Consider the following 14,284-nt stretch of genomic DNA (forward strand, 5'->3'; position numbering starts at 1 on the left):
GAATAATTAGGGCTAAAAATACTGAGAAAGGATGATCCTTTGCTAAAATTATGCCTTATTTTATTTTGAGTTGGAAATGATATTTTAAATTTGATAAATGATTATTAGGACTATTATTAAGATTTATTTAGAACATGTTTAAGCTTTTGTTCTTAATATATTAAAGCATTTCTTCTAACTGCCTTTTGTTGTACTTTGGGTCAAATATATTGAAAATAACTTTTTCTAGAAAATGTCCCTGGTCTGTTTTTTTTTTTTTTTTTTTTTTTAGAGTGGAAGATGCCTCTTTTTCAGTAAGTATAAAGAATATCTCTTGTATGTGCATAAATGTAATAAATTGCCACACACACACACACCTGTGGCTTCTTTGGAAGCTGCATATTTAGCGTCTAGTTTGTGAATTTCCACCCATTGTCACTTTTTATCTGCTGTCAGTTTGGGTAGGTTGTGTATGGCCTCCACCTTCGACAGTCTTGTAGTCTTAAAAACTTAGAAAATTAAAATAAAAAAATAAAAGACAAGTTAAAGAAAACTTGGAATTTACCCTGGCTCTATCATTATAGACTTAATCATTAAGTCAGTGTGCCAGTTTCTCTTTTTAAATCTTAGCTATTTCACAGGTCACGCGGACTCAGGGAGATCTGTCTCCAGTGACTTTACAATGGAAGGTAGATTCGGACCCGGATGCGGATCTCGCCATCACCTCTGGCAACATCACGTTCGAGATTGGGCAGAGGATTGCCTCCATCACTGTGGAGATACTGCCAGACGAAGAGCCAGAGCTAGACAAGGCACTCACCGTGTCGATCCTCAGTGTGTCCAGCGGCTCCTTGGGAGTTCTTACAAATGCCACATTGACCATTTTGGCTAGTGATGACCCTTATGGGGTATTCATTTTTCCTAACAAAACTAGACCCATGAGTGTTGAAGAAGCAACCCAGAATGTCACATTATCTATAATAAGGTTGAAAGGCCTCCTGGGAGAAGTTACAGTCTCATATGCAACCATAGATGATATGGAAGAACCACCGTATTTCCCACCTAATTTAGCTAGAGCATCTCAAGGAGGAGATTACATATCAGCATCTGGTTCGGCTCTTTTTAGAGCTAATCAGACTGAGGCAACAATCACTATTTCAATCCTGGATGACAATGAACCAGAACAATCAGAATCTGTGTTCATTAAACTTCTCAATTCTTCTTTAGTAGACAAAGTACAGAATCGGCCAAGTAAGTATCTATTGATGTGTTATTATCGTTAGAGATAAGACTATGGAAGTGAAAAACCCATTTGTATGTAACAGAAAAATCTATAAGGAAGGTAAGATGAAAGGTAAGTAAAACTACCTTTAAACGATTTTCTTTATTCATTTTATTTGCTCGTGTGTGCCCGACTGCATGCATACCAAATGCACGCATGTACCTGAGGATGCCGGAAGAGGGCATCAATCTCCTGGAATGTGACTCACATCTCCTGGAACGTGACTCACATCTCCTGGAACGTGACTTACAGCTGGTCGTGAGCTGCCCACTGTGGATGCTTGGACCTGTATTCAGGTCTTCTGCAAGAGCAGCAAGTGTTTTTAAACACTGAACTGTCCCTTTAGCTCCAAGTATCTCTGAAAGCAATACTTTGTAAACGATTTTCTTTAAGACAAATGGAAATCAGGCATATAGTTTTTCCTTAGAAATCATACTTTAAAAAAGTACTCATGTCCCCAAAGTAAATTTTAAAAACTTGCGTGCAATGATTCTATAACTGGCCCCAGTGCTGTTTTGTTGCTTAGCACTCTTCTTCGGTGTGAAGAGCCCGTCCGTAGCTCTTGTGATGCCACCGTGAGCCACTTTATGTTGGCACACTTGTAACTGATTTTCTAATCAACAGATGTGTGCACGGTGAAAAGATAGGGCTGTGCACCTGTAAGAACTGAGTTTGTGGACTTAGAAGGGATAGAATGTAAGATTCAAAGATCCACATTTAGCCAGGCGTGGTGGTGCACGCCTGTAATCCCAGCACTTGGGAGGCAGAGGCAGGTGGATTTCTGAGTTCGAGGCCAGCCTGGTCTACAGCGTGAGTTCCAGGACAGCCAGGGCTACCAGAGAAACCCTGTCTCGGGGGAAAAAAAAAAACAACCCAAAGATCCACATTCTATAATATTCTGCCATATAGATTAAGATCTCTTGTCAGTAAGTTTTATCACCTTACCTGGCTAAGGAATATATCAGGTGACAACAGTCCTACTAATTATAGATGAGGGTTAGAAAAGGCAATTTATGATTGCTGACAGGAAGTCTTTAAGTTATCAGTTCTTTTTAATGAAACATCTCTGTTCTTTTATATAGATAGATTTAGGATCAGTTGTGACAGTAAAGAAGTTGAAATAGAACTCAACAATTAGTCTTTTAATGTAAGAAGTATAAAGCATATATTGTTATTCAATCAGTTTACAACTTGCTGAGGTTGAAATAAAACCAAATGGATGACTGCCCGTAACAGTGGCCAGGCTGACGTCGGGAAACCTCATTTCAGTGTAAAATGATAAGTTCCTTATAGAATTATGAAATAATAGGAATGTAGATAAGTTTTATTCATAATGGGAATATATTATGGGATTGCATGTCGTAATAGTTGTAAGTGTAGTTCAGCATCTGTTGCACTGTAAGCATGCAGTAATGGAGCTGTTATTAGGGTGGCATGTGTGGAGAACCTTCGTGCGTTGGCATGGAGAAGTGGTCAGTGTACCGTTTATGGAGCAGAGCAGCTGTTATGTAGGCTGAAGGGAAGAGGGGTGCAAAGCCAAGGATGGCCGAGAGGAGAGGGAGAGACGGACTCAGATTATGATAGACAGATCTAGCGTAAGGGCTGGTAAGCCTTCACTACTTTGAATGCAGTCACCAAGTTTTGTGAACAGTAGCAATATGAGAAGACTTTTCAGAGGAGGGCGCCCACCTGTGGATAACTGCAGGCATTTCGTATGGCTTGCAGAGAACTGTACAATGAAAGGGATATGAATTTTTTATAGTGTATTTCTTGGTTATGTCTGGCAGGTACTAATATAAGATTATAGGTTATGTCACTAACTTCTTTGCGGCATTAAGTCCTTATCTGTAGAAATGCGTATGTGTTTGTGTATGCATACATGCAATCCAAATATATTAATTACATATACAAATATATCAACTATATTGTGTTTCGGTCAATTTGACACAAGCCGCAGTCATCTGAGAGAAGCTCAGTTGAGAAGATGCCTCCATAAGATTAGGGTATAAGACATTTTCTTCATTAGTAATTTCTTAGTAATGGGCCCAGCCCATTGTGGGTGGGGCCATCCCTAGGCTGGTGGCCTGGGTTCTCTAAGGAAGCAGGCTGAGCAAGCCATGAGGCACAAGCCAGTCAGCAGCCCCCTTCCATGCCTCTGCATCAGCTTCTGCCATGGCTCCCACCTGCTTTGAGTTCAGGCCTTGGTGTTCCTTAAATGGATTATGCCTAGGGGTGTGTAAGCCAAATAAACCCTCTCAAGTTGTTTTTGGTCACAGTGTTTCCTCACAGCAATTGTAACCCTAACCAACACATATATTCAAATATATCAGCAGATGAAAGAAAAAAGGACAAATGCATATTATTGTTACAGACCGTGGGTCTGCTTAGGGATATCCAGGGTCCTCTGGTCCAGGAAGGCACAGGTCCGGCTGAGATGACAGACAGAACAAACCACGCACACACAGAGGCGGTTTGAACTGAATGTATTTTGGAGCTCTAAGGCAAGGATTTTTATACAGGAAGAGTTGGTATTACCATTTCAAAAGATGTACCCAGTGGGGCAGGCACAATTATCATAGCCATTTGGTACAAGGAAATACAACATCAGGAACAAAGTTTCTCAAGAAACAGATACAGAGGATCAATTTACAGATGCCATCAAACTTCCTGATTAGAATACAGAGTCACTCATAGTTTACAGTAAACCTTCAAAGAGTTTGACATTTCTTATACCACCTGGGTCTTAACAAGTTCTTGTGAGAAATCCTTATCTAACATTTAGCCTTCTATCTTGTGAAACAAAACTTCCTGAGTAAATCAATGCTTTCAGTTCTGGAGTGCCCGAGCCATCCTCATACACATACGCACAGCCATAAAAACCTGCATGTGGTTGGAAGGTAGTAATTATGTAAACAACTGTGAGGCAAGGCACTGAAATTCTAAAACAGGGGTTGGCGGTCAGTGAGTCGACTTCAAAGACCGGATTATCAGCCAGGCCTTAGGAATCCCGGTGAAGAGAGAAAAGGAGGAAGTCAGGGCAGACTGCTACTTGGGAACTAAGGGCTCATTTTAAATAGTAAGAGAGTACAGTAAATTGCCAGGTGAGATTATCAGCTTCCACAGCTTCCAGAAAGTTTCGTTCTTCCCAGGAGGCATTTCTTTTCCGCCTCTGTCTGTAAAATATCATTTTTACAGACATCACTGGGCCACCGCGGCATATTATTAATTGCATAAAGAATGAAATTGTGTTTGCAACAAAATCGATGGAGCTGGCAGATATGAATGCAGTAAGCCACGCCCAGGAAGACAAGCACTGCAGATTCTTCTGTGGAAGCTTAGAAAGTTTGTTCCAAAGAAGAGATCAGTACAGTGGCTATTACTAAGTGCTAGGAGAAGCAGGAGGAGGGAGAGAGGATGGTTGGACAGCAGGCATCCATGTGGGATATGGGAATGAGCTCCCACGTGCACCATACAGACAGGAAGAGTGTGGGCGACTGGAGTTAGGCTCTGGGATCTAGGGCTTTCCCACTCAATTTTGGGTTGGAATTCTGTTTAACCGTGGCACAGCAGTGACCTAATTAAAATAGTGTAACTCTGTAGGCTCTTAGTATCTGATTAATGCTATACAACTCGATGACTAATTACACTTGGATCATCAATTTCTTTAATGCCTTTTGAAATATTCTTATAATTGTTCCCTTGATAATGTTTTGAATTCCTAGAGTATATGTTAAAAGACAACAGAGATTGCCTATTTTCCTTATTTTTGTATTTCTAATGTTTAGGTTAAGACCGACAGTTATACATATTTAAACTCTTAAAAACATATCTAGGGGAGAGAATGAGAAGTCTGTTGGATTCTTGGTGGCTGTCAGCTGTATTGCCTCGTCTCCTGTCTTTCAGCCCTGCATTCTCCACGCCTCGGACCTAAGACAGAGACCGTGGCCCGTGTCATTGTTGTTGCCAATGACGATGCATTTGGAATCGTGCAGCTGTCGGCGCCGTCTGTTCGTGTAGCAGAGAATCATGTTGGACCCATTATCAATGTGACTCGAACAGGAGGAACATTTGCAGATGTGTCTGTTAAATTTAAAGCTGTGCCGATAACCGCAGCAGCGGGTAAGAAAAGTCGTGGAGAGGAGCCATGGTCTGGTAGATTAACTGATGCTTTAGCCCGTATGAGGGACACCCCCTTCCCTCCCTACGGTGGTCAGCAGCAGCTGCTTTTGACCCCGCTGTGTCAGTAGGGATGCTCACTTGTGGACAACTGTGCAGCTTGTCTTCCCACTGAAATTACTGTTTTATTCTGGTAGTACTGTGCACATCATTTTTTTTTTTTTTTTTAAAAATGGAGTCACCACTTTCTGTCTCACTTTTTAGGTGTTTATACATGCATTATGAATATCTCAGAGACATGTTATTATCTTTAGGTGTGTGTGAAGAATGAACACGAGAACATAGAAAGTTGTCTCTTATCAAACACACACTTCTTTCGTTTGAGAGATAACACTTCTTTTTCAAACAAGTGTACTAAGAATTCTCCAAAACTATTTCTCCAAGTATGGGACATGACTCCCCTGGTGTGTGGGATGCTTCTTCTGAAGTAAGCTTTCACATTCGTGCATGGGTTTTTACAGGTGAGGATTATAGTATAGCATCATCAGATGTGGTCTTGCTGGAAGGGGAAACCACGAAAGCTGTGCCCATCTACATCATTGACGACATTTACCCTGAGCTGGGAGAGGCCTTTCTCGTGCAGCTATTGAATGAGACCACAGGTGGAGCCAGGCTGGGGCCTCTGCGGGAGGCAGTCGTTACCATAGAGCCTTCTGATGACCCCTACGGACTGTTCGGTAACCAGACTAACGTGTTCATCTCTCTTACTCTGAAAGTCACACAAAGAAAGAAAAGTTACCTTTGCCTTATTGAAGATTGAGTTGGACAAAGGCGGTTTTTTGTTTGTTTTGGTTTTCTTTTTTGGTTTTGTTTTGTTTTTGAGGTATTACGACTTATACATAAGATTCCTGGCATCGGTTCATGGTTACCCAGGAAATAAGAAATCACATTTTGTAACATGGAGATACTCAAAACCTGTTTGCTTTTGTGTCAATACTGGCTCCTAGATGTGTTATGTAAATTGTTGGTCTGAGCTTTGGGAGACAGTGTCATGCTACCTGCGACCCTTGGGCTGTCCTGGAATGCCGCTCTGTCTTAGCCTCTTCAGTACTGGATGATCCATTGTATGCCTGACTTTTCTTTTTATAAAATTCTTTTAAATAGTTAATTAACAAAATTCCCACTCACGTTTGGGTTTCTTAACCTTCTCCTGTATAATGTCAGCCCGGAAGCAAAGTAACAACAACCTTTGTAGCCCAGGCTGGCCTGCAGTAGCTGCAGCACTCCCTGGGCTTACCCAGCTCATGCCCGCACAAGCCTGTCCCCTGTAGTTGGCCACGGTCTGCTTTTATCACGGTAAAGAATTACAGCAAATATGGCGGCCCTGCCCAGCTTGCATCCAGCTGCTGCTTAGGTGCCTAGTGGGAGAGTCTCTTTCCTCAGAGGCCCCAGCTTGGTCTTACTTCGTAACAGTTTCACTTTGTGTCTAAAACCAACTGTTCTGTCTGCCCTTCAGGTTTTCAGAATACTAAATTTATTGTAGAGGAACCTGAGTTTAACTCAGTGAGGCTAAACGTGCCAATAATTCGAAATTCTGGGACACTCGGCAATGTTACTGTTCAGTGGGTTGCCATCATTAATGGACAGCTTGCTACTGGCGACCTGCGAGTTGTCTCAGGTAATGTGACCTTTGCCCCTGGGGAAACCATTCAAACCTTGTTGTTAGAGGTCCTGGCTGACGACGTTCCGGAGATTGAAGAGGTGAGAGGACTGTCTAGTATAGAATGACATTGTAAATTGTGCCGTGTCTGGTAGAGTGACTGTCTGTGCTGCTGTGAGAATGACGAATACCTGCTATCTGCAGGGATTCCCCAGAATGCTAGTCTGAAGATTATTTTACAGTACACAGAAAGAGGAACAGGCCAGCTTGACAGTTTAAGATTGCTTTCGTGTGTGCATTTGTGGTGTGTTTTAGAACACTTCTGCTAAGTGATTATGTATGTATGTATTATATGTATGTATGCATGCATATATTCATAATTATGCAACATTTATTTCATATCATTCTGGCTTGTATCTCTGTCCCATTCTGAGTATGAGCCAGTTGTAACTAAGTGTAGATTTTGATTTTCCACAGACTCACCCTCCCATTCTTCTTATACCATTATAACAAACATACTAAGTCCATTTTCCTTGTATTTCTCATAATGAAAATGAAATATGGAAAATAAGAATAAGTTGGCTAGTCACTAAAATTACTATAAGTAATTTTATTTAATGAAATTCAAGTGTTATTGTTTAGATCTCATATTCCTTTTAATAACAACTTTATTTAACTGCATATGAAGTTGATAACATTTATTTTAATTGTGAATTATGTCATTATTCATTTTAAAAATATTAACCATGCATTAGTACATGTAATATATTTTCTTCTTTCTAAATTTAGATGACATTATACAATGATTCTTTAAAGTTTTGTTGAGAATTACAATTTAGGATAGTATGGGGGAAACCCAGAACAGATTCACTTACTGCCTAAATGAATACACAATATTTCTCCTAAATAAGAAAAGCTTTGGCTATGAAAGTCATGTTATTACAATGATAAAAATAAATTTATGTCTTTAATTTAAATTTAAAATTCACTTACATTTTAAATTTACTTAAAATTGTAATATTTATTTATTAAAAATTAACTTGCTTTAATTAAAAATTAATATTAAAATTTAAAAAACTGATTCTTATGATTATGTAAATACTAAGCGATTTGAACAGCTTATGTTTCGTATTACTGTGTTCTTCTATTAAAGTTAATCATGTATTATCTGGTTATATATTAACTTCTGAGTGTAATGGGCAGTTTCTTTGGGCTTACTTGCATTTCATCATAACTTGTAATTATGTGGATGTGTTTGATGTTTTCCTGAGTCATTTGTCTCAGAACTGGGATGCTCTTAAGGAAGTTTTCACTGTTTTTAGGTTATCCAGGTGCAACTGGATGCTGCCTCTGGAGGAGGCACAGTTGGGTTAGATCGAGTGGCAGATATTGTCATTCCTGCCAATGATAACCCATACGGTTCAGTAGCCTTTGCTCGGTCCGTTTACCGTGTCCAAGAGCCTCTGGGGAGAAGTTCCTGGGCCAATGTAACTGTCAGGAGGAGGTAGGTGTAGTGGGGAGGACCCTGCTCTAACTAAACAGTATACAGTCATATGTTGTCAACTGTGCTAGCTTACGCCATAGCTTGGTATAATATGTTAGCTGGATTATGTGTATTGATAGAAAGACAACCATATTTATTAGTAAGTGAAATCAAGATGGCCTTTTACATCATTGTGCTTTGTAGCTACCAAAATTAACTGGCTTCCTATGTAATATACTCTAATTAGAGCTTGCATACAGCTTGCTTTTAAACTCAGATGTATGAAGAGCAGACTTTTAGGTTCTGTTTTTCTTGCCTTTCTTTTGTAGGGAACACAATGATCACTGGTTTCTTTTGGAAACAGAACAGAGAGGGTTGAGGGACCTGTAGCAAAATAGTTATATTTTTCTAAATATATTCATTTTGCTGCCACTGTTACTTTTTTTTTTAAGTGAAATCCAATAGTTAAAGTTTTATAATTAGGTCTGGGAACTCTAAGATGGATACAATTTGCCTGCCTTGCAAACTATTTTCATAGCATGAGTAAAAGTAAGTCTTATGTGGTTGAAAACTAGGCAGCATCACCAGAAAGTAAAATGTTGAAAGACAAACATAATTAAGAAATAAGGTTGCTTTAGTACTAGTCTTTAAAATATGACTAAAAAACGCTTCTCAAAGCCACAGTCAGCATGCTCTCTGTGCAGCTCCCAGAGCGGTCTGAGTGCTTAACCTGTTTTCCTGCTGTCCCTACACACTTCAGCGGAGGACACTTTGGTCGCCTGCTATTGTTCTACAGCACTTCTGATATTGATGTAGTGGCCCTTGCAGTTGAGAAAGGCGAAGACGTGCTATCCTACTATGAATCACCAACTCCTGGGATGCCCGACCCACTCTGGATGACTTGGGTGAATGTGTCTGCCGTGGAGGAGACACAGTATACCTGTGCCACTTTGTGTCTCAAAGAACATGCTTGCTCAGCATTTTCAGTAGTCAGTGGTGCTGACGGCCCTCAGTGCTTCTGGATGACTTCATGGGTCAGCTCGACTGGGAACAGCTCAGACTTTCAAACCTACAAGAAGAACATGACTAGGGTGGCCTCTCTTTTTAGTGGCCAGGCAGTTGCTGGTAGTGATTATGAGCCTGTGACGAGACAGTGGGCCGTGATGCAGGAAGGCGATGAGTTTGCAAATCTCACTGTTTCTGTACTTCCTGATGATATTCCCGAGATGGATGAAAGTTTCCTAATTTCCCTCCTTGAAGTTCACCTTATAAACATTTCAGACAGTTTTAAAAACCAGCCAACCATAGGTCATCCGAATACTTCTGCGGTGGTCATAGGACTGAATGGCGATGCCTTCGGAGTATTCATTCTCTACAGTGTTAGTCCCAATACCTCAGAAGATGGCTCTTGTGTGGAAGTGCAGGAACAGCCACAAACCTCGGTGGAACTGGTTATCCACAGGACAGGAGGGAGCCTGGGGCAGGTGATGGTCGAATGGCACATTGTTGGTGGAACAGCTACTGAAGGCCTAGATTTTATAGGTGCTGGAGACATTCTTACTTTTGCAGAAGGTAAGTAATGCTATAGATGGATTTCAGCATTTCTTGGGAAAGATTCAGAGTCAATATCATGTTCATGTTCATAAATGCTTTATCTACCTGCATATTCTTATTTGTATAGAGACACAATGTGGTTTCGGAAACAATAGTGATTCATCTTATAAATGGTTGTACTCACATATAGGCTCACATGACCTGTATATGTATGTTTTTATTTAGTTTTTTTTTAAAAGGAGACATTTAGGGAACATCTAAATTTTATGTCTTTATGCATGATGACTGTGGCATTCTTATGTCAGAAGTAATCACAAGACAGTTTCTTATTTTATAAGGAAAGTTACAGGAATGAACTATGGACCCACAATCACACTTGTTGAAGAGGCAATGCTACATGAGAATATAACATTTTCAAATGTACGAGATAGGATGTCAGCGAAATTTTTTAAGTAAAAGTAGCCTGAAGTTTGACAGTGGTATTTATTTTAAAGTGACTTTGCCATAGATTAATTTACTGTGACAGTATTCTTAAACTTCAGAAGAGTGCCATGGAATTTTTCATAAGTGCTGTGTGAACCCAGCCAAGTCTAGCGAAGATCGTCTTCACATACTCAATCATAGCACTATTTGGATATGAGATTTAAAATTGGAGAAGTTCATAGTTTACCTTGGTATAAGAAAGGTAATTTTAGTTGGGGTATTTTTTAAATGTTGAATTAACAATTATGAAAACCCATAGTTAAGTTTTTTTTTTTTTTTACTCCAGATTGAAAAAGTCACACATATTTATAAGAATCTCAGAATATACATTGGATAAGTTTTTAATTATTAACAATTCTATGTCTTAGAGTAATTAATTGTATCTGTTTATATTTTAATGCACATACATTTTTGAAACTAGTAACTATATATGTAACAGACTTTAAAAATATCTAGTAAACATTGTGTTTGAAAATTAAAAAAATGTAAATGTCTTAAAGCTGACTGGAATTGCAGTTTGATCCGTATAATGCTGGTCCAGCGTTGACTAAGCCTTGGATGTAACGCCTAGCACCATGGAAACCAAGGTGGTGATGCTTGCGTCTCCTTCTGCACCCTGCTCATGCAGCCACAGGGCAGGAGTTCTCTGTCATCAGCTTTGTGCTGAGTCTGAAGCCATGCTGGCTCCATTAGTTGGACAATCTCAAAAAATGATATGAAATAAAATAAAACGCTAGAAAACATTTCTGCGTGTAGGGAGTAGGAAGGACGCTGAATCCTGAGCTGGTGGTGGAAGGAGGTAGGCTGCGGGTTGGTAACATTTTCCCATGTTTGAAAGTGAGTAACAAAAATGTAGCAAGATCAGGGATAAAGTTATAAGGCGAGATAAAAGTTATAGATAAATTTATCGTGGCTTATATAGATATCAAGGACCATATCATATAAAGCAACTTCATTATATACATTATTATATTTAATTATAACTTTTACTTCACACAAAATGGACTTTATTTTGTAGCTAACTTAGATTATTAGATAATATGTAGTTTCAAAGCAAGGTTCTTGGTTCAATGCCCAGAACCATAAGTGGAGAGAAAAGATAACCACATTGTCTTGAGGCCCTGAAGTGCTGATCTCAGTGCTCTGGGGTCCTCCTTTTCCATCTTCCTTTTAGAACATGGACGGTATGACACATGGTCCCCCTCAGGTAACTGCAGAGGAGGGTGTGTTGCAGGGTGTTCCCGCACTCTTTACTAAAGGAGCACTGCCCCTCTTCACTCACTGGGGTCCTCCGTCGCCTCCATTTTTTTCTTGCAACACGTCCTGGAAACTAGTCTCTGATGCTGCCTCTTCAACTGTCCTCCTGAAACCAACTGTTCTCGTGCTGCTGTCTCAGCTAGAACGTCCTGTTCCTCTGTGCCAGTTGACCACTGTCCTACTTGGGCCGGGGGCGTGTGAGGGAGATGTGGTGGTGACCAAGATTAGTCACACTAGTGGTACAAGAGGAATGAGATTACACTAGCATTAGGGGGACTACTTGTAAACATGACTTCGACACTCTTTCCTGGGTCGAGCATTGACCAAATTGACAAAGGCCAGGGAGTGAACCGTGATGCTTTGAAATAGTTCCCCCACTGACTTTGTACTATTCAAGTCCTCTCCATAGTCTGTCCACACTGAGATTTTTAACAGTGCTTGGATTTTAGGAAAACAAATAACATGCACACAGTTTAATGTGTTAGCAACACTGTTGTTCCCATGCACACAGTTTGATGTGTCAGTGCCACTGCTGTTCCCATGTACACAGTTTGATGTGTCAGTGCCACTGCTGTTCCCATGTACACAGTTTGATGTGTCAGTGACACTGTTGTTCCCAGCACTGAACTCTTACAATTAATACATTTTTACTTACCTTTTACCTTCATCACATTTTACTTTACCATTAAAGGTTGCGTTTAGACTTTCAGGTTGTTATTTCACTGCATAACTTTTAATTCCTTTAACATTTTCTAGGAGAAACCAAAAAGACAGCCGTCTTAAACATTTTGGATGACTCTGAGCCAGAGGACGATGAAAGCATCCTTGTCCGTCTGGTGGCCACAGAGGGCGGAAGCAGAATTCTGCCCAGCTCAGACATGGTGACAGTCAACATCTTGGCAAATGACAATGTGGCAGGAATTGTCAGCTTTCAGACAGCTTGCAGATCTGTCATAGGCCACGAAGGTGGGTCTGTGTATTGTTGGACACACTTGCTTATTTGCACAGATGTGATTCTTTGTCTCCTGTTCTGAAGCATCTGGTTTTTTCTTTTTCTTGTTGAGCTGTGGTTTTGAACTACATAGCACTCTCTTTAGAAGAGGGCCACTGGTATGCACTGCTTAGCCAGAGGTGTGAGCCTCACAGATACTGTGATCTAGCTCCTAGACACCATTCCCACTCTTGGGGGGCAGGGCGGCTCCATGTTGAAATGCTTGGGTTTCTCCTCTGCTAAATCACAACACAGTCCATGTGTCATAGAAGTCTTTGGGAAATGAACTATAAATTCGAAGTGCTTAGGATAGTTTTTGGCAAGTATAGTATGTGTAATTTTTTATTGCAGAATAAAATATTGAATATCAGTGAAAATATTCATAATTGGTGAATATTGTAGCCTCAGCATTGTAGTTTACTATGAACAGTGTTGTAGTTACTTATGAACAGTGTGCCATGTTAGAAGGCCTAATACAGTGTTTGTTTTAAACACTACATTTTCCCTGCATCTTTAGTGTTCTGTGTCAGAAAAAGGCTGGGTTTTTTTAGTTCAAATATTACAATGGTGGTATCTTTGAAAAAAAATCTGTTTTGAAATTAATGAAATATTACAGAATGTCCTTCACCACATAGTTTGAATCTTGTATTTAAAAATAATTCTATGCTAAGGACTTATGGGGTGAAAATGATGTGGCTCATATATGTGGATCTCTTCAGAGGAGAGCACAAAAGCTCAGGGACACAGGTAAGATGATAGGACAGGGCCAAGGATCTAGTTAGTGCCTGTCCTGGGAACCTGGCGCAAGGCAGTTAGTGTGCGTTTTCCGTCTTCTTACTGCAAGCGTCCAACTTCCGAGTTTGCTCAACTTACCTAAAGGTGCCAGCCCTTCACTGACATTCCTTGCTTTTGTTAGTGGTTTAGATTTACATTTTGTCAGTCTAGTAATGAATTAAAGTAACTGATAAATTGTCATAAGCCTACTGTAAAGAAAAATGACTATCAAAAGCTATTTGTAGTATAAATTAAAACACCAGCACAGGACTCCTTGATAATAAAAATAAATTTGAGGAGTTTTGTCTATTTGAAAGAGGGAAATCGGAACGAGAACCTTGCTCTATCTCTAGTTAGAAACGGAAGTTGGATTTTCATGGATGTCTTGGATGGGGAGGAAAAGGAAATTGTCAGAACGGAGCCGTGCAGAGCAGCAGGCTAAAGCGCTGCACAGAAAGATTTTGTGACAGGAGAAATGGCAGAAGATACCCAGAAGCAAAAACACAAATATAGATACCCAAAGGAAAAAGCCATCAGTCAAAACCACCAGTGATGACAGAATGAGGGGAGAAATGGGGGCAGAAGCAAGTGTCTAAAATGATAAGTAACTTGGCCACCCAGAGTGTGCGTACCAAGTCAGTCCAAGTTCTGCCTAAAGTTTCTGCTGTTGGTCTGTGACAAGAAGATGTGAAAGTTTATGGTAGT

At 40.1% G+C, this 14,284-nt stretch overlaps 1 protein-coding gene across 1 annotated transcript in view; it reads left to right on the plus strand.

Moving 5' to 3' along the window:
* Positions 1-14,284, plus strand: part of Adgrv1 (adhesion G protein-coupled receptor V1) — a 535,393-nt gene that overhangs the window by 95,512 nt on the left and 425,597 nt on the right. Inside the window, exons 31-37 of the mRNA XM_052159654.1 lie at positions 621-1,230; positions 5,165-5,380; positions 5,899-6,114; positions 6,894-7,138; positions 8,360-8,541; positions 9,281-10,092; positions 12,571-12,780. Of these exons, the coding sequence (XP_052015614.1) occupies positions 621-1,230; positions 5,165-5,380; positions 5,899-6,114; positions 6,894-7,138; positions 8,360-8,541; positions 9,281-10,092; positions 12,571-12,780 (2,491 nt within the window). The remainder of the gene's footprint in view (positions 1-620; positions 1,231-5,164; positions 5,381-5,898; positions 6,115-6,893; positions 7,139-8,359; positions 8,542-9,280; positions 10,093-12,570; positions 12,781-14,284) is intronic.

The sequence above is a fragment of the Apodemus sylvaticus genome, chromosome 16 (assembly GCF_947179515.1).
Source record: "Apodemus sylvaticus chromosome 16, mApoSyl1.1, whole genome shotgun sequence".
NCBI lineage: Eukaryota > Metazoa > Chordata > Mammalia > Rodentia > Muridae > Apodemus > Apodemus sylvaticus.